The 23317-nt window shown below is 40.2% G+C and overlaps 1 protein-coding gene across 1 annotated transcript; it reads left to right on the top strand.

Moving 5' to 3' along the window:
- Positions 1–21752: 21752 nt before the first annotated feature.
- On the top strand, positions 21753–23086 carry LOC140794035 (putative B3 domain-containing protein Os04g0347400). The gene is made up of 4 exons (XM_073145844.1): positions 21753–21968; positions 22095–22392; positions 22482–22627; positions 22698–23086. The coding sequence occupies exons 1-4, from the start codon at positions 21879–21881 to the stop codon at positions 22929–22931; spliced, it is 768 nt and encodes a 255-aa protein (XP_073001945.1). The 5' UTR covers positions 21753–21878; the 3' UTR covers positions 22932–23086.
- The last annotated feature ends 231 nt before the right edge of the window (positions 23087–23317 follow it).

Below are 23317 nucleotides of genomic sequence, written 5' to 3' on the forward strand. Positions count from 1 at the left end.
GAGAGGTTTAAAAGATTAGCTATTTTTCATCTCTTTACCAAAGGAGGTTTATTCGATTTAAAAAATCATGATCGTATATTTATTGTGTTTTTCCTTTTCATATGCTTACTTAGTTTCTCTCACTAACCGGAGTTTAGTTTTCATAGTTAGAGTAGTAATTGGATTTTCATATTGTACTTTGTTACTATTTTCAAAATTTGATTCTTTTCTAAACCTAATAGGATTCGGTTTTTAAAGTTTGACATGGCTTTGATTTTCGTATCTCGTTCACCTAGTTGGTCCATATATCGATATTTCCCCTAAGTAAAATTTCAATTAGTATCGTAATGTTCCTCTTATCATAGAGAGATCCCAGAGATATGGATTTACCTAAAGAATATCACTCTATTATTAGGTCTTCTCTTCTTACTGGTTCAAATTACTCTTATTGGAAAGCAAAGATAAAAGTCTTTCTTAAATCTATTAATAAATGTATTTGGCTTTCGGTCACGTGTATTCTCCTATTGAGAAATCTAGAGAAATTATTGTTCCAAAGCCTTTTAGAAAATAGGACAAAATTGACTATAATATGTTGGGGTCAAATAATAAGGCTATTAATGCACTTTTTAGTGGTGTCCAGTAGACATGATCAAAGGGCCCAGCCCGCCTGTGCCCGACCCGGTTTGGACCGGGCTAAGCCCGGCCTGGACCCGGTTTAGGCTCGGCCCGGCCCGAGCCCAAACTATCCATGGGCGGCACAGGCCAACCTTTTGTCCGTCCGACCTGGCCCGAAAGTCCAACCGTTTGGCTCGCAACTAGGCCCGCCCGTTTTGCTATAGTAGCCCGCCTGTCTGCTATAGTACTTTGCCCGTCTGCTACAGTAATTTACCATTGCTATAGTAAAAATTTTTGGTATTGCATCGTTTTGCATTATTTTAAGCACACCTTTAAAAAATTTTAATTTATTTTAAATTTTTTTTAAATGGAGGAATATAAATATTTTTTAAAAAATAAGCTAATAGTTAAAAAAAATTCTAAAATAGCTAAAATATGGGTTGGGTCCAGTGATTGGTTGGTCGGGCCGGTCCGGCCCGATCGGCTAGCCCGATCTCTCACGGGCCGACGGGCGATAACGGGCTAGACTATTCTAGCCCAGCCCGAACCCGGCTCGGCCCGAGTGACTGGTGGGTCGGGCCGTGAACAAATACTTAAGCACGGTTGGCCCGAAAAGCCCGGCCTGAACTCGGCCCGGCCCACCCGATGATCATATCTAGTGTCCACCGAGAAGAATTCTGAAGGACCTGTACTTTTGAAGTAGCAAACGGAGCATGGAATATTTTATAAGATACACATAAGGTAGGTATAGTCTATTAAATTATCTAAACTATATAATTTGATTACTTCTTTTGAGATTCTTAGGTTCGATGAATTAGAATATTTGACGAGTTATATGTAAAGTAGAGCGACATCACGAACTCGAGCTTTGATTATAGATTCATGACATTCAAATTATTAGGAAAATATTTTGATCACTTTGACATTTGAATTATTAGGAAAATTACACACGAAAGTACATAAATCTACCCCCACATTATCATCATCTCTATTATCCATTCCGCTTCAAATCTCTAAATCTCATCATGTCCATTGATTCCACCAACTAATCTCCCACCTCATCTCCATCAAAACCCATCTTAGCTTATTATACAATAATTAGTATCAAAGCTCTAGTAAATCTTAGGATGTGGTAGACGAAGTACGTCAGCGAATGTAGCCGCTGAAATTGTCGATTTACCCTGTGAACATATGAAATGATCTCGTCCTCTCTGACAGTGCCATTTGCATAAATTGTCTCACCACTTGTTCAAAGGCATTGGCATTGAGGCTTCAAGATGCCTTTCCAAAATCTATCCTAGAATTTACTTTTAGCAGATCATACTCCTCGAGATCATGCAAAATAACTTCCCTTTCACTCAAAACCTTCCTATGCTTGTACATTGAATGGTATCTCTTCTTGGCTTCATTGGACATAAAAACTTTGAGAGTAGTAGATTTCTTCTTTTGCAAACTCATTTTTGGGTTAGACATGATGTATCAACACAAATCCTTTAGGAAACCTCAAATCTCAAAAACCCAAATTTAGAGAAAAACATAAATTAGTGGAGTGAAAGAGGAATCACAAGGTGCGCACTTGGATGTTGCAATCAAACAATAAAAGAAAATTGTACACTTGGTTGGTATATATGGCTAGGGCTTGCAATTTGTTGCAGACCCACATGAGGTTGATATGACTAGATCAGATTGGATCGACTCGCGACATTGGATTTATTGGAATGAGCCTATTTTATCTAGTTTGATTTTGCTTAAGAAAATAAAGCCTTCTGCTGGGGGGCGTTCGAACGCCAAGGACTTGCGTTCGAACGGGCCATGCAAATGTCTGAACGTGTTCACAAAAACACAGAGTGGGAATTGCGCGTTTGAATGTCTGCACGCATTCGCAAAGGCAAAGAACGATATTTACGCATTTGCAAAGACAGAGAATGGTGTTTGCACGTTCGAACGCACCACGGCGAGAACTTTTAGCTTTTAGGGTTTTTAATTGGGTTGTTTGGGTCAAAAGGGTGAGCCTCTATAAATATGTGGAGGAAACCCTAATTGGAGTTTTGTCGAATAATTGGATCGGCATTGTTACCCTTATCCCCCTCCTTGCTCTAGCCATTGGCGGCGCTCTCTTTCACCTCCTTTCTTCCACCGCCCAAATCCTTGGTCGGCCTCCTCTAACTCCTAATCCCCTTCTTCTGTAGTAAATTCTCCCCCCTTCACTCTAAAGAGGAGTTCTCCTAGCACCTATCTAGCCATTAAAGAGCTAACAAGCTAGGGTTCACTCGACCTTCGGTGATTGTTTGGTCGATATCTTAAGATCTAGCCATCCAAACCCTAAGATCTTAGATTCATTGGAAAGCTCTCTTCAAGAGCGACGACATATAATATCAGTAAGATCCAACGGCTAGATCCTTAGGAATTTTCTATGAAAGTCACATCCTCAAACCTGTCCAAAACTATTACAGATCGAATCAAGCTGGTTCGTAACAAACTGGTATCAGAGCCAACGAACCTCGGACCATCATGGCTACCATAAGATCGAAGGTAGCTAAGCAAATGAGCGACCAAGGCATGGAGACGGACCACATGGCTCTGTCAATATCGCCATCCTCACAAAGCTCATGAGGATGGACAGAAGGCCCTCCCGATCTCTCGCAAACCCTAGCGCTCATGGCACAAACGATGTTGGAGATCAAGGCAACCCTAGTGGACATGAACCTAAATCATCCAAGGCGTACACCTGAGCATACCAACCATGGGGAAGATAATCAAGGCGGCATCTCGCCTAGAAATAATGAGGATGAACTAGCCAAGGCTGCGGCTTTTGTGGCTCCACCAATTGTTGCTGCCCAACTAGATCATCGACCTCCATCTTGTGATCATTATCGAAGACCAGAGGATAATCCCTTACCACAAGATTAGATCCAACAAGGACCGATCTTGGCAGCAACGTGCCAAACCGCAAGGGCGCCGCACTGATTGCCTCCCTTGCATCCGAGGGCTCTCATGGCCCTATACCCAAAGGAGGAACCTTGGGAGGAGTGGGAGGAGCCCCCATATCAACCAAGGGTCTAGCAACATGAGCCGATTCACCACGCGAGAACGAACGCGATCAAATGCTACAACCCTAAATAATTCGAGTTGATTTTCCTAAATTCAGTGGGAATGACCATTGGATTGGATCTATAGGACGGAGCAATTCTTCACCTATCAAGGGACACCTGACCACCAATAGGTGCTTCTAGCCTTACTCCACCTTGAAGATGTAGCGGTGAGGTGATTTCAAGCAGCACATCGCGTGTGTGGCTTTACTACTTGGGAAGAGTTCTCCGATGTGCTTTGTGTGTGTTTCGGACCCTCCAACTATGAAGACTTCCAAGCCACCTTAATGAAGCTAACCCAAAAGACTTCTGTAAGAGCCTATCAAGAGGAGTTTGAAAGAATTAGCAATTAAGTCCACGAGTGGTCGGACTCTACTCTCTAAAGCACCTTCGTCTCCGGGCTTCGTTGTGATATCCAAGAAAAAGTCAAGGCGACTCGTCCTACTACCTTATTGGAAGCCTTCTTAGTGGCTCAGATGATGGAAGAGAAGATATGGGAGTTAAACGCAACACACCATCTAGTGTGGAGCACTAACGACCAGCGCTCCAACCCTAGACCACCGGTCTCAAGTGTGGCGCTCTCGGGGTGGGTTCAGCCAAACCCCAATCGGCCACCCCTATCACAGACAACCCCTGACCCTAGGGGACAGCCATGGATGATGGGTTGATGCCTCACACCAGCGAAGATCGAAGATTGGCGCTCGAAAGTCCCATGCTTTTATTATGATGAGCGCTTCGTACGGGACCACAAATGCACCAAACAGCTCGACCATCATGTTCATGGAGGAGATGATTGAGGATGATCCCGTAGAAGATCTAGAGGTACAGTAGGAGGAGGAAGGTGGCCAGACCGAAGAGGACAGCCCGCTTGATGTCCAAGCCGAGCTCTCCCTTCATACTTTCGTCGGCGAGACGACTTCGAAAACTCTTCAGGTCGAAGGTACGATCAAGAAGAATAAAGTCCTAATTCTTATTGATTCAGGAGTCCTAATTCTTATTGATTCAGGAAGTACTCACAATTTTGTGGATTCTCGGATGGTGAGGCATTTGGGATTGGAGTCGGAGCCTTCCAATGGCTTCAATGTGGCTATCGGTGATGACACCATGTTGAAAACAGAGGACATATGCCGCAAGGTCCAGCTGCAAATTCAAGGCCATGTCTTCCGAATTGATTTTTGTCCGTTGGCTCTACGAGGAGCCAACTTGGTGCTTGAGGTGCAATGGCTTCTAGATCTTGGATCGGTCACCTTTGACTTCACGACCATGGCGATGGAGTTCAACCATGAAGGCCAACCGATCCAACTGCTAGTCGTGTCAGGCAAGGAAGCTAAGGGCACACGCTGTAGTCCCTAGAAGGGTTACCAAAACTTAGGTGCCGCGGGTACCTCATACTACTCATCGAATGGGCTAAAGACGAGAGCAATCCCAATGCATTTACCCGCTGGCTTAAAGGCTATTTTGCAGAAATATGAAGATGTATTCCAGCAGCCACATGGATTGCCTCCACCTAGGGCATAAGACCATCGTATCGAGATTATACCCGGGGCGGGTCCAACATATGTTAGGTCATACAATTACTCTTTCGTCCAACAAGAGTCTATAACGAAGATGGTCCATGAGATGTTGTCTAGCGGGGTGATAAGACCAAGTTGAAGCACCTATTCTTCATCGGTCTTGCTCGTGCGGAAGAAGGATAGTTCGTGGTGATTTTGCGTGGACTACGGAGCTCTTAATTCTATCACCGTCAAGGACCGATATCCCATACTAGTGATCGAAGAATTGCTGGATGAATTGGTGGGTGCGTGCTACTTTTCAAAGCTTGATTTGAGGGTGGGATCAAATAAAAGTGAAACTGTCCAATGTGCACAAGATGGCGTTTCAAACACATAAGTATTACGAGTTTCTCGTTATGCCCTTTAGTCTTACCAATGCTCCCGCCACCTTTCAGAGCTTAATGAATGACATCTTTAAAACATTTGAGGCAATATGTATTGATATTCTTTGATGATATATTGGTAAACAACCGTACGTGGGAAGAGCATATGCAACATCTTCGAACAATACTTGGCCTATTGTGGCAACACAAACTGAAGGCCAAAGACTCCAAGTGTTCATGGGGGCAGTGAATGGTCGACTACCTAGGTCACATCATATCTAATGATGGTGTGGAGGTTGACCCTAAGAAGATACAAAGCATGGTGGAATGGCCACTACCCAAGACTACTAAGGAGCTATGCGGCTTACTCGGATTTAGCGGCTACTACCGTCAGTTTGTGGTGAACTATGGCAAGGTTGCGGCTACCCTCATGGCCTTGCTGTGGAAGGGTGCATTCACTTGGACAGACAAAGCAAGGGAAGCATTCGAAGCCATGAAGAAAGCGATAAACTTAGCCCTAGTCCTTGCTTTAGCCAATTTCACCAAACCGTTCACCATTGAGTGCAACGCGTCAAGAGTCGGCATTGGGTCTATTTTGATGCAAGAAGGCAAACCCGTGGCTTACATGAGCAAGGCTTTTTTGGACCGTTCATAATTGCTATGCACTTATGAAAGAAAGATGCTCGCCATCATCCATGCGATCACCAAGTGGAGGCCTTATCTCATCGGGCGTCGCTTCACGATCTGCACCGATGAGATAAGGCAACTACGAGTTGGAGATGATACTTTTCAAAGCTTGATTTGAGGGCAGGTAATTGGGTGTCCAAGCTACTTGGATATGACTATGAGTTGGTGTACAAAAGTGAGACCGAAAATAGTGCTATCAATGCCTTATCAAGGTGTTCAAATCCAGCCGAGTTGGCAGCAATTTCAGCATCGATTTTTTCTTTCTTCTAGCAGCTGCGGGAGGCCTATGAGAAGGATCCTGACACCATGAGGATGTTGAATGACCTTGTTGAAGATCCCAGCAGAATGCAACGAGTTTTGGTGAAGGACGGACTCATAGTGGACCATGGGAAGATAATCGTTCCAGATGATCGCCGCTTGCGCATAGAGTTGGTGCACCACTTCCATGACACCGCTATGGCTGAACATGAAGGGGTGTTGCGCACTTATAAATGGCTGAATCAAAGTTGCACATGGGCTAGAATGAAGAAGGATGTGCAAGCCTACGTTTGGGCTTGCAAGGTGTGTCAAAGAGCGAAGACCGAATTGGCTAAACCCGTCGATTTGCTTCAACCGCTTTCAATTCCCAAGCAGGTTTGGGTGGACGTCTCCATGGACTTCATTGATGGTCTACCTAAGGCCAGAAGTCATTTGGTGATCATGGTGGTGGTGGATCGCCTTCGAAAGTTTGCACACTTTTCGGCTTTAGCGCACCCATACAAGACAAAGAAGGTTGCAGAGGTTTATATGCATGACATGGCCAAGATGCATGGTATGCAAAAAAAAGATCGTGATCCTCTTTTTGTGAGTCAATTTTGGCAAAAAATTTTTGCTCTCCAAGGGACTACCTTTCATATTAGTTTAGCCTATCATCCTCAAACGGATGGCCAATCCGAGCTGCTGAAATGATGCTTGGTAATATTTGTGGTGCTTTGTCGGCGAGTGACTACGGCAGTGGCTATCTTATATGTGTTAGGTTTTTAATTATTGGCAATTGTGTACAAAATATTCTAAGTGTATTTTTACATGTATATGAGCTTTATACAAGTCTAGAATATATCTGGTTTGAAGAATTGCAAAATTATTGGAGAAAGGCTCTTGAGTTCACACCGCGCTCACAAACACGTTCGAACGCGGTGCGTTCACAAACACGTTTGAATGCGGGTATTGCGTTCACACAGACCGAGAGCTGCGTTCACAAACGCGTTCGAACGCGGGTACTACGTTCACACAGACCGAGAGCTGCGTTCACAAACGCGTTCGAACGCGGGTACTGCGTTCAAATAGATCGAGAGCCGTGTTCACAAACGCGTTCGAACGCAACCTGAAGAATTCAAGTTGTCACGTTCGAACACACTCGGGCCCGTTCGAACGCACCTGAGATCAAGTCATGCTGTTCGAACGCACCCGGGCCGCGTTCGAACGCACCAATGAAGTTTGATAAAATTGGACTTTCGTGAGTACAGATAAGACTTGGATTTGGCTCTATCTTGGAGATCATATATAAGGATTGTGATGCCCTATCTCTAGGGAGGTTGAAAAAGCATTATTGAAAGAGACTTCTTGAGGCTACATCGGTTCTTTAACTAACAAGGTTTCACTCATCAATAAAAGTTAATCTTTCGTCTTAAAGGCTATCTAGACGAAAGATCAATCTCGAGGGTTACTGAGGTTGGTCTTCAATCACGAGAAGCAGTGAATCGTAGGTTCTAGCGAGAAAGACTGAGAGGAACAAAGTCGTTTGGATCAACGGGTTGTTTTGTGAATCAGTCTTGTAACTACTACTATTATAGTGATTGGTTTTGATTTGAGTTTGGATCTGTGGTTTTTTCCCGTTTGGGTTATTCCACATTAAAATCTTGGCGTTCATCTCTGCTTTCGTTCTTAATATTTCTACGGACTTTTACTTAAGCGAACAAGTGATATCATTGCCTAGTATTTAGATACATACTTGTGTCCAGGGGTTTTTCAATTGGTATCAGAGCAGGTTCTCTCACTCTTTGAGAGAGATCAGATAGGCATGAATTTTCATAGAGATGGACCATCATCTATTAGACCCCTTATCCTAGATGGATCAAATTATGGATATTGGAAAGCTAGGATTAGAGCTTACTTGAAGTCTATAGATGAACGAGTATGGTTTGCCGTTATGAACGGTTGGAGTCCACCAATGTACATGGTGGATGATAAACTTGCTGATAAACCAATAGAGTCATGGGATAGGTCAGACTATGAAAAAGTTGGATGGAATCTAATGATGATTCTGGAAAAGACGAAGAAAACTTTGTTGCTTTTGCCTCTTCTCTACTTAATATCGATTCTGTTATTGATACTAATAGTACAGATGATCATGATATGTTACCAGCTGAGGAAGATGAATATGAAATTCAAAAGGCATATAATGACCTATACCTAAAGTCGTTTAAACTCAAGAAAAGCAATCTTAGACTACTTCAACGACTCAAGGTAATCGAACTAGAAAGAATTCAATTTGAGGAGAAGTACAAATTGGAACTTGTAATCCTAGATGAATGCTTCTAAACTAAAGGTGAATCTACAAACTGGTGAATCATCAACGGCACCAAAGGTAAACTTTAGTCACACTCCTTGATAAAAGGTGAGTAGAAAAGGGTTTGTTCCGACATGCTATTATTGCGGCATTCGAGGGCATATTCGACCTCATTATAAACTTTTGCAAAAACCTAGAACTGCTTTCATTTATGGGATGAAAACAAATGCCATATGGGTCAAGAAAAGTGATTTGAAATGTTATATTGTGCATACAGCCTTGAAAGCTTTAAATTCTGATTTGTGGTATTTAGACAGTGGTTGTTCAAGACATATGTCGGGTGACAAGTCGTTATTTACTAATCTTGAAAAACATGAAGGGGGAGTTGTGACATTCGGAGATGGTAATTCATCCAAAGTAATAGGTAAAGGAAAGGTAAGTTCTCCAGGGGTTCCTATTCTTGAAGATGTTCTTTATGTTAAGGGCTTGAAAGCAAATCTTCTGAGTATCAGTCAATTTTGTGATGAAGATTATGAGGTAAAATTTTTCAAAAATGATTGTACTATTCTAGATCATGGTGGTAATGTTATATGTTAGGGATCTATAACATCTGATAATTGTTATATTGTTGGAACGTCACATAAACTGAAATGTAACAGTGCCTCTTTCGACATTACAGATCTTTGGCATCAAGAAGGTAAATGCAGCTTCCACCGACCGTGTGCTTCAATTAGTTCATATGGACTTGATGGGTCCAACAAAAACGGAAAGTCTTGGAGGTAAACGCTATATATTCTTAATGGTCGATGATTACTCCAGATATACCTGGGTTGCCTTTCTACGTGAGAAGTCTGAAACCTTTGAAGTTTTTAAATCACTATGCTTAAAATTGCAGAATAAAAAATCTACAACCCTAGTTAGAATTTGTTCTGATCATGGTAGAGAATTTAAAAATAAAATTTTTTCTATATTTTGCGATTCTCTTGGTATTCAACATGAGTTTTCAGCTCCTATAACTCCACAACAGAACGGGATTGTTGAAAAAAAAAGAACCGAGTTGTGGAGGAAATGGCTAGGGTTATGCTTCACGCTAAATAGGTTACTCAAAGGTTTTGGGTAGAGGCGGTCAATATAGCGGTAGATGTGATAAATCGTGTTTATCTAAGATCAGGTAAAAAAATGACTGCTTATGAAATCTGGAAAGGTAAGAAACCTAGTGTTAAATATTTTTGAGTTTTTGGTAGTAAATGTTATATCTTGCGTGATCGAGAATATCTGACTAAATTTGACACTAAAAGTAGCGAAGGCATCTTCTTGGGGTATTCGAATAATAGTAAAGCCTACAGAGTATTTAATCTTGACACTTCTATTGTTATAGAATCTGCTAATGTTATGATAGATGAATCCACGACTGATTTAACTGAAGCTACTCCTATTTCTATTTCTGCAGATACATATGACGAAGAAATAAGAAAGGAGCTTGATCTGGAAATTGAGAATCAGGACGAAGACAAAGTTGAAATGAACAAAGATGACTGCAACGTACCGGAACCATCTACCAGAGTGAAATCAAATCATCCACTGTCACAAGTGATCGGGGACGTGAATGAACCAATTAAGACAAGACGACAAATCCAAAGTGAGGTATCATTTACTTGTTATACATCTTCTTTTGAACCTAAAAATGTGAAGGAAGCATTGTTAGATGATTCTTGGGTTAATGCTATGCATGAGGAATTAGAGCAATTTTCTAGGAATGATGTTTGGTATTTAGTTTCTAGACCTAAGAATGTGAACGTCATTGGAATAAAATGGATTTACAAGAATAAAAGTGATGAACATGGCAATATAGTTCGAAATATAGCTAGACTCGTAGCACAAGGATATACTCAGGTTGAGGGTATAGATTTTGATGAGACATTTGCTCTTGTTGCTAGATTAGAATCTATTCGTATACTGCTTGCTATTGCTTGTCACTTAAAATTTAAATTGTTTCAAATGGATGTTAAAAGTGCTTTCTTGAATGGTACTCTGAATGAAGATGTTTATGTGGAACAACCGAAAGGGTTCGAAAATCAAAAATTTCCTTCTCATGTGTTTAAACTGAAAAAGATCCTCTACGGGCTAAAACAAGCTCCAAGAGCTTGGAATGAGAAGTTGACCACTTTTTTAGTGGATGCGGGGTTCACTCGAGGGGGAGTGGACAAGACATTGTTCATTAGACAGTCGAACAAGAGTTTAGTTGTGGCACAAATATATGTGGATGACATTGTCTTTGGAGCAATGTGTCAATCATTAGCTAAGGAGTTTGTAGATCTTATGCATAGTCATTTTGAGATGAGCATGATGGGTGAGTTAAAGTTCTTTTTGGGACTTCAAATTACTCAATTGGAAAGAGGGATATTTATCGCTCAAACCAAGTATGCTAAGAATCTTGTGACTAAATTCGGTTTAGAAAATGCAAAACATGGTAGAACTCCTATGAGTACAACTACCAAACTAGGTAAAGATATTTCAGGAAAAAGTGTTGATCAGACACTGTATAGGAGCATGATTGGTAGTCTTTTGTACTTAACTGCTAGTAGACCAGACATTGCATTTAGTGTCGGTGTGTGTGCTAGGTTTCAGTCTGAACCTAAGGAGACACATTTGTTTGCTGTGAAACGTATCATAAAATATGTCGGTGGCATAGTTGACTTAGGTATCTGGTTTACGTATGACTCGGGAGCTATCATATCTGGATACACGGATTCTAATTGGGCAGGTTCATGTGATGATAGAAAAATTACCTCAGGTGGATGTTTTTATATTGGAAACAATCTGGTTGCTTGGCACAGTAAGAAACAAAACTCGATATCTTTATCTACTGCGGAGGCCGAGTACATTGCAGCGAGAAGTTGTTGTTCTCAGTTACTATGGATGAAACAGATGGTCAAAGATTACGGCATTGAACAAGATACTTTGGTGCTTTATTGTGACAACATGAGTGCTATTAATATATCAAAAAATTCTGTTCAACACTCGCGTACAAAATATATTGATATCCGACATCATTTTATACGCGAGTTAGTTAAAGACAAAACAATAGCACTAGAACATATTGAGACGGAGAAACAGTTGGGTGATATATTTACAAAACCTTTGGATTTACAGAGATTTGAGTATCTTTGTACTTCTTTAGGGATTTGTGCTTTGGATTGATTTTTTTTTTGTTTAGTTTGCGTGTTTCTTTTTTATTATTTCTTTTCGTTTCTTTTTAGGTTTTCTTTACTCTGAACTTTTTTTTGGTTTTAGTTTCAGATTTGTCAAGAGTTTTTGTCATAAAAAAAATTTGATGCACTCCTAGATTCAATAATATACTCTTGACATATAAATATAATTTTTCTCTTGATTATGAGTTATGATAGTCAATTTTGTCATCTTGCAGTATATTGTATCATTTATGATTTGTTCACTCTCTCGACTTCTATGATAATTAAACTAAATTTAATGTACTCTTAACGTGTGTATATTCTTGAGTGAGCATGACATCATGAAATTTGTTTTTAAATAGCTCACTATTGACGTTGATTTGCACAGTTTGACCTCATGCTTATTTATCACAAATGTGTTCATAAAAGATCAATGAAAAGGGCTACAATGAGTTTGTGTGAAAGCAATCTTGTTTAGAGTCCAGTTTGACTCAGTACATTGTTTGCTAATTAAATATTTTTTTTTGATGTTTGTGAATATATTCTTGCACATTGTTTGATATGTACTACAAGAAAAGGGCTACCTACTCATGTGTGAAAGCCATCATTGCACCTATATGGTTTATGTATAAAAGAATAATACAGGAAAAATTCATGTTCGGTTATGGAGAATAAGTCGAAAAGTGTAAATTTAAACACTAAGTCGGTTTGACTACTGTATTGTATCATTGTTTAAATATGAAAGTTTATGTAAGAAGAATGTTTCATGTTATCTATGCTCACCTTGCATATGCATATTGTTATGATCAATCAAGATTAATTTAATTTTGAGTGATGCATTAGAATTGATTATAATATATTTTTGATGATTTGATTTATCTGTGTATGACTTATTTCATTCGATTGTCATATTCTATGTCTTGAATCTATTTTGAATTTCTAGAGGTGCATCTCCAAAAAGATTTTTTATTTTTTCTTAAATTTTAATTTACTTAAAAAAAAGGGGGCATTCAAACGTAAATTTTTGAGTTTGAACGCGGTGACTGGCGTGTTCGAACGCGCAGACTGGTGCGTTCGAACGCACTCGAGGATTCTTTATATATTGCGTCCAAACCTAAGTATTTTTATCTTTCATCTTCCAAACCCTAGAAACCCTTCATTTTCTCCCTTCCAAATCTTCAAGATCTTGGTCTTTTTCATCAAATTTCTCACTACAAACCCTTTTAAAGGGTAGTTCTCCGGATCTAGCATCTTTCGGCCGAATTTTCCTAGTTTTTCTTCACTTTTGTGAGGTATGATCATCTATCAATTTTCCTATTTTTTATTCAATTAAGTCTCTTGATCTTGATTGATTTCGTTCATTTTCGAGTTTTGATCACGTTAAAGTTACAATCTTGATGTTTCTTGTGTGATTGAACGTGATATCTTAGCGTTTTCAAGTGGATGATGGATTTCATTTAGGGCCTTCATGGTTTCTTGAATTTTTTTTATTTTCTTGCTATCTTTTTGTTTGCTTTGGGCATGTATTGAATCTTGCATCTTGTTTCTTTCTCAAGAATGCCAAGAAAAGCTGCAGTTTCCAAGAAACCTAGGCCGCCTTCCTCACCTACTTCGGCTCCCAAGTTTTCGACATCTACGGCTGCGGGGCGTTACAAACACAATTTTGACACTCGACCTGTTATTTGGGAACGGCCCGTGGTCATTTCTGATATTTCTGCCTTAGGGATCGAACAGATCTTTACTAAGTGAGGATGGTTATCCGTGTGTCGGATGAGCGGGACTGCATATGTGGAAGTGGTTAGGGAATATTTTAGTAATGCCACGGTTTTAGAACGATGTATACGTTCTACTGTCCGTGGGGTTTCGATCTACTTGGACTCCGATGTTATTCTTGCAGAACTCCAACTTCCTGATGGTGAGTTGCAGTATCCGTCGTCAGCTCCACTCCCTGATGTCAATGAATTTGCTAGTACTATGTTAATTAAAGGGGAACATTGGAAGGGCAATATGATGCCTCATGCGAAACTGACATCAGTGGCTCACATGCTTCACCTGCTTCGTCTGTACAACGTCACCCCCTACCGAACGTTAGACCCATTCCTAATCAGAAGTTGGCTCTAAAATTTTATGGGCCTTATCAAGTGATTGAGCAAATTGGACTCGTGGCATACTGTCTATACTTACTTGAGGAGGCACGGATACATCTGATTTTTTATGTCTCAAGCCTTAAGGCTCGAGTTCCTCCTACCGAGTGTTACAGACCAGATTTGGAACGATCCATCCGTTGGATGATTATGAAAATTTACGTGGAGGAAGCTTCATGAGTTAGGATTATAATGGCTCTAGTTTCACCTAAATCGGAAGTCAGAATGAAAAGATAAAAATAAAATAGGGGAGATAGGTTAGAGAGGGCAAAATGGTAATTTATGACATTGTGGCGGTCGTCGGAGGGTGGTGGACGGCCGTATTGTAGGGTGTCTGCTGAAAGTATGAGGTGGCTAGGGTTTGGATGCTTGAAGGGGATCTACGGTTATGATATACTCTTATAAAAATAAAGACAATCTAACAGCTAATAAAAAAAAGATAAGGACAGATTTCTCTCTATTCACTTTCATATAATTATCAATACATGTCCACTCCTATTTATAGGAGTAAAAATCCATAGCGGATCGGATCCACATGCGGATTATCTAATTTATTTGAAATTCAAACAACAAGATAAAGCTAGCTAACTAATTAAATAAGCCTTCTTTATCTTTCTTGGATTAATCCTTCATTTTGTCATAGATAAAATCCGAATCTGGAGAATTCTTGAATACCAACGTTGCAGATATGGACGTTGTGATCTTATCCCACTGGTTTGATATTATTCAAACGTCTGCAGAATATTCTGCAAATATTTTTCTAAAACTGCGCAGAGTTGGATTTAGCTAATTAAATAAAATCCTAACCTTCTAACTAAACCAAATAAGCAAATAAGATAACTAGACTCAATCCATTGAGTCTAATCTCCCCTTGATGTGATCTGATCTGACCCGGTTCGCATCAATTCACCACGTTTCCGATCACCTTGTCCTCAAGGTGACTAGTCTTTCGCACCCTTGTACTCATATAACTTGTCGTGCCAATCAGTAGATTCAGGTTCGTCTTCTTCGAGTCCATCTAGGAACATGACGTGGGCTGGCTGATGCTTGCATTTATGACCGAGGGTAAATCGGTCATCACAGTAAAAAAACAAGCCTGTTCTTCGGCGCTCTTCGAAGTCGTTGGGTAAAAAGCGACGCGTGATCATCTGTCAGTTAGGCTGAGCAATTGGTGCAGTCTGAGTCGGGGCAGATGCCGTCTCTAGTGGGCCGTGGGCTTGGGCCGTCTTTCTTCTCTCCTACATGCAGATTTGGTTCAGTTGATCCAACTTGGACTCCATCAGAACAGCTAAGGAGAATGCCACTTCAGAAGTAGTGGGCCTCAAAGCCTTGACCTCAACTTGAATATCAGGCCTAAGCCCACTAATGAAGGTACTCTTCAAGGCCGAGTCAAACCAGTTAGTGACTCGCTTGCGTATCCGCTCGAACTCCTCCTAGTAAGCTCGAACTATTGTTGACTGAATTAGCTTAGTCAACATGACCTGAAAGTCCTCGTACTGAGTCAGACCGAATTAAGCACAAATCGCATCCATAAAGTCCTGCCAAGACTCAAATGGTCGAGTCCGCTCAGCCGACTCGTACCACCTAATCGCCACGCCCTTGAAGTTAAATGAGGCTAGCTGGACCTTCTGGTGGTCGGGCGTGCCATGGTACGTGAAAAACTACTTCGCTAGATAGGTCCAATCTAGTGAGTCTCCTCCATAGAATTTTAAAAAGTCAAGCTTGACGCTCCAAGCTTGGATCCCAAAATGTGGCCTGTCATCACGGGCGAAGTGACCTCGAGGTCGAGGCTGGTCTCTTGGGTCATAGGCCCACGGGTTTGGCTCATGTCGCCCTCGGGCTTGGCTCATGTCGCCCTCGGGCTACACGCGAGTTCGACTCAGTCTGACGACACGGGCCCACCAGTTCATTCCACTATTCATCCTCAGGCTCGTACTCATGCTCGGGGTTTTGTTCATGGGTTCCAAACTAGTTCGCATGAGGTGATCGAATCGATTCGCGAAAATTTAGTGTGCCTAAAAAATCGTGCACTTTATCTCCTTCATTCCAATAACCTAACCATAGGGCTAAATTTAGAACTCGGCCTACGGGTGCGTCACAGGCTGCATGGGGGGCAGCGGCAGCTGGGCTCGGTCAAGGATCACTGACAGTCGACCCCTAGCTGGTCCTCGCGATGGTGGAATGGCGGTGAGTGGCGGTGGAGGGCCAAACTCGAGCTCAGGCTCGAGCTGTTGCAGCGGCGGTCCTAGTGTGTCGTCGGTCGGTCCACTGACCCCCGGCGGCTGCGGAAGGGATAGTGACCCCACTATAATGGAGCAGTGGCGACGGAAAACTACGGCGGAGCTACCTCGACGTAGGGGTAGCTTCCTACGGCTTTGGCTGTCGGGTTTGGCCACCCGACGGTCACTGGTGGCTGCAACGGCTACCACTGGCCGATAGTCAGCCCTAGGAAGCCAGCCGTGGTCGTCGGACCTGCGGCCACCAACCACATATTTACTACAACACGAACCGTCGTGGCTGGCGGTCTTCCAGCCGATGCCGGCGCGAAAGGCAGCCTCGGCTCGGGTGTAGGGGACGTCATGGAAAAGATCGGTCGTGGCGGTAAGGGCCGTGAGCGTCTAGACAGCCGCCGGTGGGAAGCTAGGGTTTTCAGCCGGAGGGGTCCCCACCGAGGCATGGAAGCGGCATTCCGGGAAGGTCTGCAAGGCCGGAGGGATCCCCACCGAGGTCGGAGGAGGGGTTGAGGCCGCGATTTGGGCCGGTCCATCCCCTCCTTCACGGGTTTTTAATAGTGGCTGAGTTTGGCTTTGTTTCGTCATGGCCGGTGGCGCTGGCAGCGCAGGTCGGTGGAGGCCGGCTAGTAAGGCCTCCGTCAAGGCCTGGATCGAGTCTTTGAGGGCGGTTTGGATCTTCACGTTCTCCTTCGCATTCTCCTTCAACTCAATCGAAAATGCTTTAAAAAAAGCTTTTGCCCATGTCGGTGGCTCCTCATCGATAATTGCTGGGATTGGAGGGGGTGCCAAATCAACTCCCATAGGAACGGAGATGAGATCATGGTCCTCCATGGTCGATGCCTCCTCGTTGGCCTTGGAACGTGTGTTAATCATCTTCTGAGGAACATCTTCTTTAATACCAATGTTATGGACTAGATATGGAATGATCCGTCCATTGGATGATTATGAAAATTTAGGTGGAAGTAGCCTCATGAGTTAGGGTTCTAATGGATCTAGTTTTACCTAAATCTGATATCGGGATGAAAAGATACAATTAAAATAGTAGAGATGGATCAGAGAGGGCAGAATAGTAATTCCTGACGTTGTGGCGGTTGTCGGAGGGTGGCGGACGGCCAAGGTGGTGGTGGACGGCCGTATTGTAGGGTGACTGTTGGAGGTAGGAGGTGGCTAGGGTTTGGATGCTTGAAGAGGATCTACGGTTATGATCTACTCTTATAAAAATAAAAACAATATAACGGCTAATAAAAAAAAGATAAGGACGAGAATAATAACTGGCTAATCTCAGATTTCTCTCTATTCACTTTCATATAATTATCAATACATGTCCACTCATATTTACAGGAGTAAAAATCCATAGCAGATCGGATTCACATGCAGATTATCCGATTTATTTAAAATTCAAACAACAAGATAAAGCTAGCTAACTAACTAAATCAGCCTTCTTTATCTTTCTCAGAATAATCCTTCATTTTGTCATAGATAGATTCCGAATCTGGAGAAGTCTTGAATACCAAAGTTGTAGATCTGGAGGCTGTGATCTTATTTCGCTGGTTTGATATTATTCGGACGTCTGTAAAATATTTTGCGAATATTTTCTTGAAACTGCGCAGAGCTGGATTTAGCTAATTAAATAAAATCCTAACCTTCTAACTAAACTAAATAAGCAAATAAGATATCTAGACTCAATCTATTGAGTCTAATGTCCTCTTGATGTGATCAGAGCTATTCCACCCGAGCTGATTGGAGCTATTCCACCCGAGCTAATAAGGACTGATCCGGATGAGTTTGAAGCCGAATTAAGTACCCCCCTATTCCAGTTCGGATCCTAGCCAGAAAACGCACTCGAGTCCAAGATAATTGGGTGACTGAGATTTTCGTGGAGTGGTGCGGAAGCACCGTGGACAAGGGGACTTGGATGCCTGAATCTGACTTCATGAATTGCTATCTAGATTTGACACCTTAAGGACAAGGTGAACGGAAGCGTTGTGGAGTGATACGACTCGGTCAGATTGAATCCACTCGCGACATTGGATTCATTGGGATGAGCCTATTTATCTAGTTTGATTTTGCTTGAGAAAATAAAACCTTTTATTAGGGGGCGTTCGAACGCTAGGGACTTACGTTCGAACGGGCCATGCAAACGCCTGCACGCATTCACAAAAATAGAGAATGGAAATTGCGCATTTGAACGCTTACACACATTTGCAAAGACAAAGAACGGTATTTGCGTGTTCAAAACGATCGGGCGCATTCGAATGCATCGCGACAAGAACTTTTAGTTTTTAGGGTTTTTAATTGGGTTGTTTGGGCCAAAAGGGTGAGACTCTATAAATATGTGGAGGTAACCCTAATTGGAGTTTTATCGGATAATTGGATCGGCATCATTGCCCTTATCCCCCTCCTTCTTACTCTAGCCATTGGCGCTCTCTTTTTCCTTCTTTCTTCAACCGCCCAAGTCCTTGGTTGGCCTCCTCTTACTCCTAATCCACCTCTTGTGCAATAACTTCTCCCACTTCACTCTTAAGAGGAGTTATCCTAGCATCTATCTAGCTATTGAAGGAATAAAAAGCTAGGGTTCACCAACCTTTGGTCACTATTTGGCCTATATCTCAAGATTTAGCCATCCAAACTCTAAGATCTTAGATTCTTTGAAAATCTCTCTTCAAGAGCAACAATATATCCAAATTTGAGTAAGATCCAATGGCTAAATCTTTTAGGATTTCCTTTGAAAGTCACATCCTCAAACCTATCCAAAACAGTCAAGGATCGGATCAAGCGTGTTCGTAACAAAGGTCGATGCACGCCTAGTGCAAATATATGACTTAGGTGCACACCGGCTAAGGCAGGGTAGGCACTGAGCCAAGAAATACAGAAACATCTGTGTTAAAATTGGTTCAAATTTTCACATTTAATTACAAAAACTAATCAAAGAATATTCATGCAAGCATAAAATGGGTTCTTAATTCACATGGTTATAGTTCCAACTTATTTCCCAACTGTTTTCTTATGCTGAGTGTCTGAGTGTTACGTAATGGGTGTTAAAAGAATGGAAATTTATATATAACACCCTATTTTATAATGTAATTATGGTTTACACCCTATATTTTCACTACAAATCGAGTCATCTAATTTTAGTAAATATGTGCAGAAAACACTCTGGGCTAGATTTAAGCTAACATCGTTAGAATATTCTATTAATTAGAGATATTTTATTTTTAAAATGACTAGAATACCCTTACTTTTAAAATGATTAAAATGCTCTTAATATGACTGGTTGATGATATTTTCGTAATCTTTTTAATTTAGTTAAGTTAACTCAAAAATTTAATTAAGTTTAACTAACTAATCTAATGATAGGGTATTTGTTAAACATATTCACTAAATAATAGGGCTTGATTTATAAATAGTAAAAATATAGGGTATAAACTATAATTTTATTAAAAGACAGGGTGTTATATGTAAATTTTCCTTAAAAATTAATCGAAGAATATTCGAGCTGAAAAGAAAAGCAAATAATCCGCAAGTACTCTTTATTCGCTGTGTACTTTGTGACGGAATAATTTTGTGATTTTTGGGTATTAAGTTGTCAGGAAGCTGCAAGGCCTGGGACTAAATTCTAGCTTTGGAATAGCAAAAGCTATTTTTGGATGTTGCAGCTTTAAATTTTGGTAAAGGTTTGGCAGATCTCTTTTTCTAGAGAGTTTGCATTTAACACTCCATGTTATAGTTGTTTAATGCAATTCCTGTTCTATAATTGCAGTATCGGCAAATAATAGCATAAAATGAGCCAAAAGGCATAGTTATTAAACAACTGTACTTTTGTGAATTTCACAGTTTTATTATATAATTCAGTTATCAAAATATCTTTTTTTATAAAAAAAGTACTTGTATTTTCTATTTGTAGTTTTATAACTTGTATTTATAGGAAGTTTGTAAGGTTTTATTTGTGCTTATTTAATTGGCATATTATGTTTCAGAAATATAATTTTTATTTATATAATGTGTTTATATTTTATATACGAGCATATGCAAAAGTCATGAGATGTTTGATAAAGAATATTAAAGCTGAAAATTAATTTTGAAGTCAAAGTATTCAAAATGATTTTAGAATCATCAATGAAATGCTTAAAATGTGTCATGACGATTGAAGTAGTATGAAAAAATTCATAAGAACATTGGAATAACTCAGCATTCAACTATTTGTGATTTTTCACATAAAAACTTTTGTGTTTGCTATATTTTTTTCACGCTTTACTTTCGCATATTTATTATTGATATCCTGTAATCTTATTTCCTAGGGTGTTTAATTTGTTTTTTCAAACTTCATAGCTTCTTAGTTCCTAATTTGTACTATTTAGGTCATAGTTAATACATAATTCCTAGTCTTTAGTAGTTAGTAAAAATTTAGAAAATTTTATAAATCACATTTTATGTTTTACCTATTTTATGATTCACATCCTCGTCTTTTAACTATTTTGTAACCCAGCAACCTCAGTTTTTCCCTAATTTTTATTTAAACCCCAGATTAACTTGAATTGTATTAGCAAAGATATATTTTGTTATAATATACTAAATAATTTATATAATACTTGAATTATCCATATCTCCTTCATCCTCTCATTCTCTCCCATCTTTCTCAAATTAGAGTCTGGTCGAAATCCGACTCACTCTATCTTTTTTGGCGAACCCTTGGTGAGAGAAAGTATGGCATAAGAGGAGGATATGGGAAGAAGTAGAAGAGAAGCGAGCGATAGGCATATTTTAGTAATTTGATTAATATTAGTTAATAAAAATAATTGCAAGTTGTTAAATAAAAATTATAAAGAAAAAGAAATGATCGATTTATAAAATCTTCAATAACAATGCGTGTGAATCACAAAATAGATATAATATAAGATATAATTTATAAAATATTTAAATATTTATTACTACTTTTGTGGTAGCAAAATTGACATAACAATATATCTTTACAAAAAGTCACAATAAGTCGCAGAAGGTACAAGTAGTATATAAATATATGAGAGAGAGTAAATACTTATTATTATGCCCATCTTCTCGAGGCAAACAAAAAAAAAGACATAATAGTATATTATACAAAAATTCTTAAACTGTACTAAATGCATAGTGGGCTTTGGTGACAAAATCGAAAACCATAGTGTGTTTTGGATGCAAATTTCCCATCCACAATATAGTTAAATGTCACAAATGGAAGTTTAAAGGGCAGATGGAATTTTGACCAAAGTAGAACAAATATATATATATATATATATATATATATATATATATATATATATATATATATATATTTTTTTTTTCCCAAAAGGATATATATCTTTATCAATAACCTACCCCTTTGATTGCTTTAAAAAGAAAACTTGTTTCAGTGCGAGATGGCAGAGGAAGGACTACACACTACTTATCTGCTGTTGATGCATTTCAGAAGTCTTAAGATTTAGCTCTAAAATTTCATACGTTACATATCTCTTGCTCTTCTATTGCTGCTGCGCATCCACAAATGGCGACAAACGGGAGCTCAAGTGCTGCTCACAGCCATAAGCGTCTCCAGTTCTTCAAGGTGTTGCTTCCCGAGTCCTTGGAGAAATTGGTGCAACTCTCTCTCTCTCTCTCTCTCTCTCTCTCTCTCTCTCTCTCTCTCTATCTATCTATCTCAATACTATTTGTTATTTGGATTTGATGACCTTACAAACTATATTAACTTTGCATCTTGCAGCGAATACCGCCTAAGTTTGCAGTCCATCTTCTGAATAACAATATCGTTGATGGTCGAGAGGCTACCATTTTCAGTCCCCTCGGCAAGTTTTGGCATGTCGAGCTCATTCGAGATGGATCACAAGTTTTCTTCGGCAGGGGTTGGAAGGAATTTTTGAAGGCTCATGATCTACTTGCTGGTTACCTGTTAGTGTTTCGCTACGAAGGGAATTTGGTCTTCACCATAAAAGTGTTTGACCTCAGCGCATGCTGCAAAGACTTCTCTGATCCCATTGCCACGAGAGACCAAGTTAGCCATGGTAAAAGTTACAAAATTGAATGATCTTTTGAGTTACAGTCTCATTTTTGTAGTATTTGATTTGCTGAGCATGGAAATGTTTCTGTGTAGACGAGGAGCAGAGGAACATGCCATCGTCAAACACGAAAAGAAAGAATGAGATTACTTCGGCAGAGAAGATTTCTGCCTATGCAAAGCCCTCTCTACCTCATTTTAAGAGGACAATTAAAGCTTATCACTTAACTAGAAAGTCTATGGTGAGTGCTTCATTAAATAAAATAGTTTATCTTAAACTAACAATGTCTATAAACTTTTGTGCTAATGCAGAATGTTCCAAAAGGGTTTTGCTCATCAGCCGGTCTCTCGACAAAGCGAGAGATTATACTGAGGAACTCACAGCAAACATCATGGCCTGTGAACTTTGGCATCAGCGGTCATAACAACTACCTGGGAAAGGGATGGGCGAAGCTATGTGGGGACAACAACATAAAAGAAGGAGACAGATGCATCTTTGAGCTTGTAGAAGAGAATGTATTGCAATTCCGGGTGGTTGACAAATAAGTATTAGTATGCAATCTTCTCATGTTTGGGTCTATTAGAGTTATTAGATTTATATATTATTTATTTATCTTATTTCACTTCACTGTGCTTTTGTATAAATGGGGATCAGCCCCCTCTTTGATGATCAATGAAATACACAACATTTTTTTACCAAACTCTTCTCTTCTTCTGCACTTTCTCCTTTAACCCAATCTACTGTAAACTCACTATCGTTTCATGATATTAAAACATCCCGATCTCTAGAGATATTTTAAGTTGGATCTCTTATTCTCCAATAGTCATGTCCCTCTTTGATTGTTTTTCACCATCGTCGCGGTTGAGAGCTGCCGCGTCACTCCTCGAGCTCGCTGACTCTACAGCAACCGCAGCCTCCCTCGCCACTGTAG

The sequence above is a fragment of the Typha latifolia genome, chromosome 8 (genome assembly GCF_019914945.1).
Source record: "Typha latifolia isolate L0001 chromosome 8, TyphaL0001v2, whole genome shotgun sequence".
Taxonomy (NCBI): domain Eukaryota; kingdom Viridiplantae; phylum Streptophyta; class Magnoliopsida; order Poales; family Typhaceae; genus Typha; species Typha latifolia.

Coding starts and splice junctions, on each gene's coding strand:
- LOC140794035 (XM_073145844.1), top strand. CDS start 21,879: ATGGCGACAAACGGGAGCTCAAGTGCTGCTCACAGCCATAAGCGTCTC. Junction 22,393..22,481: donor GAGAGACCAAGTTAGCCATG/GTAAAAGTTACA, acceptor GTTTCTGTGTAG/ACGAGGAGCAGAGGAACATG. Junction 22,628..22,697: donor ACTTAACTAGAAAGTCTATG/GTGAGTGCTTCA, acceptor GTGCTAATGCAG/AATGTTCCAAAAGGGTTTTG.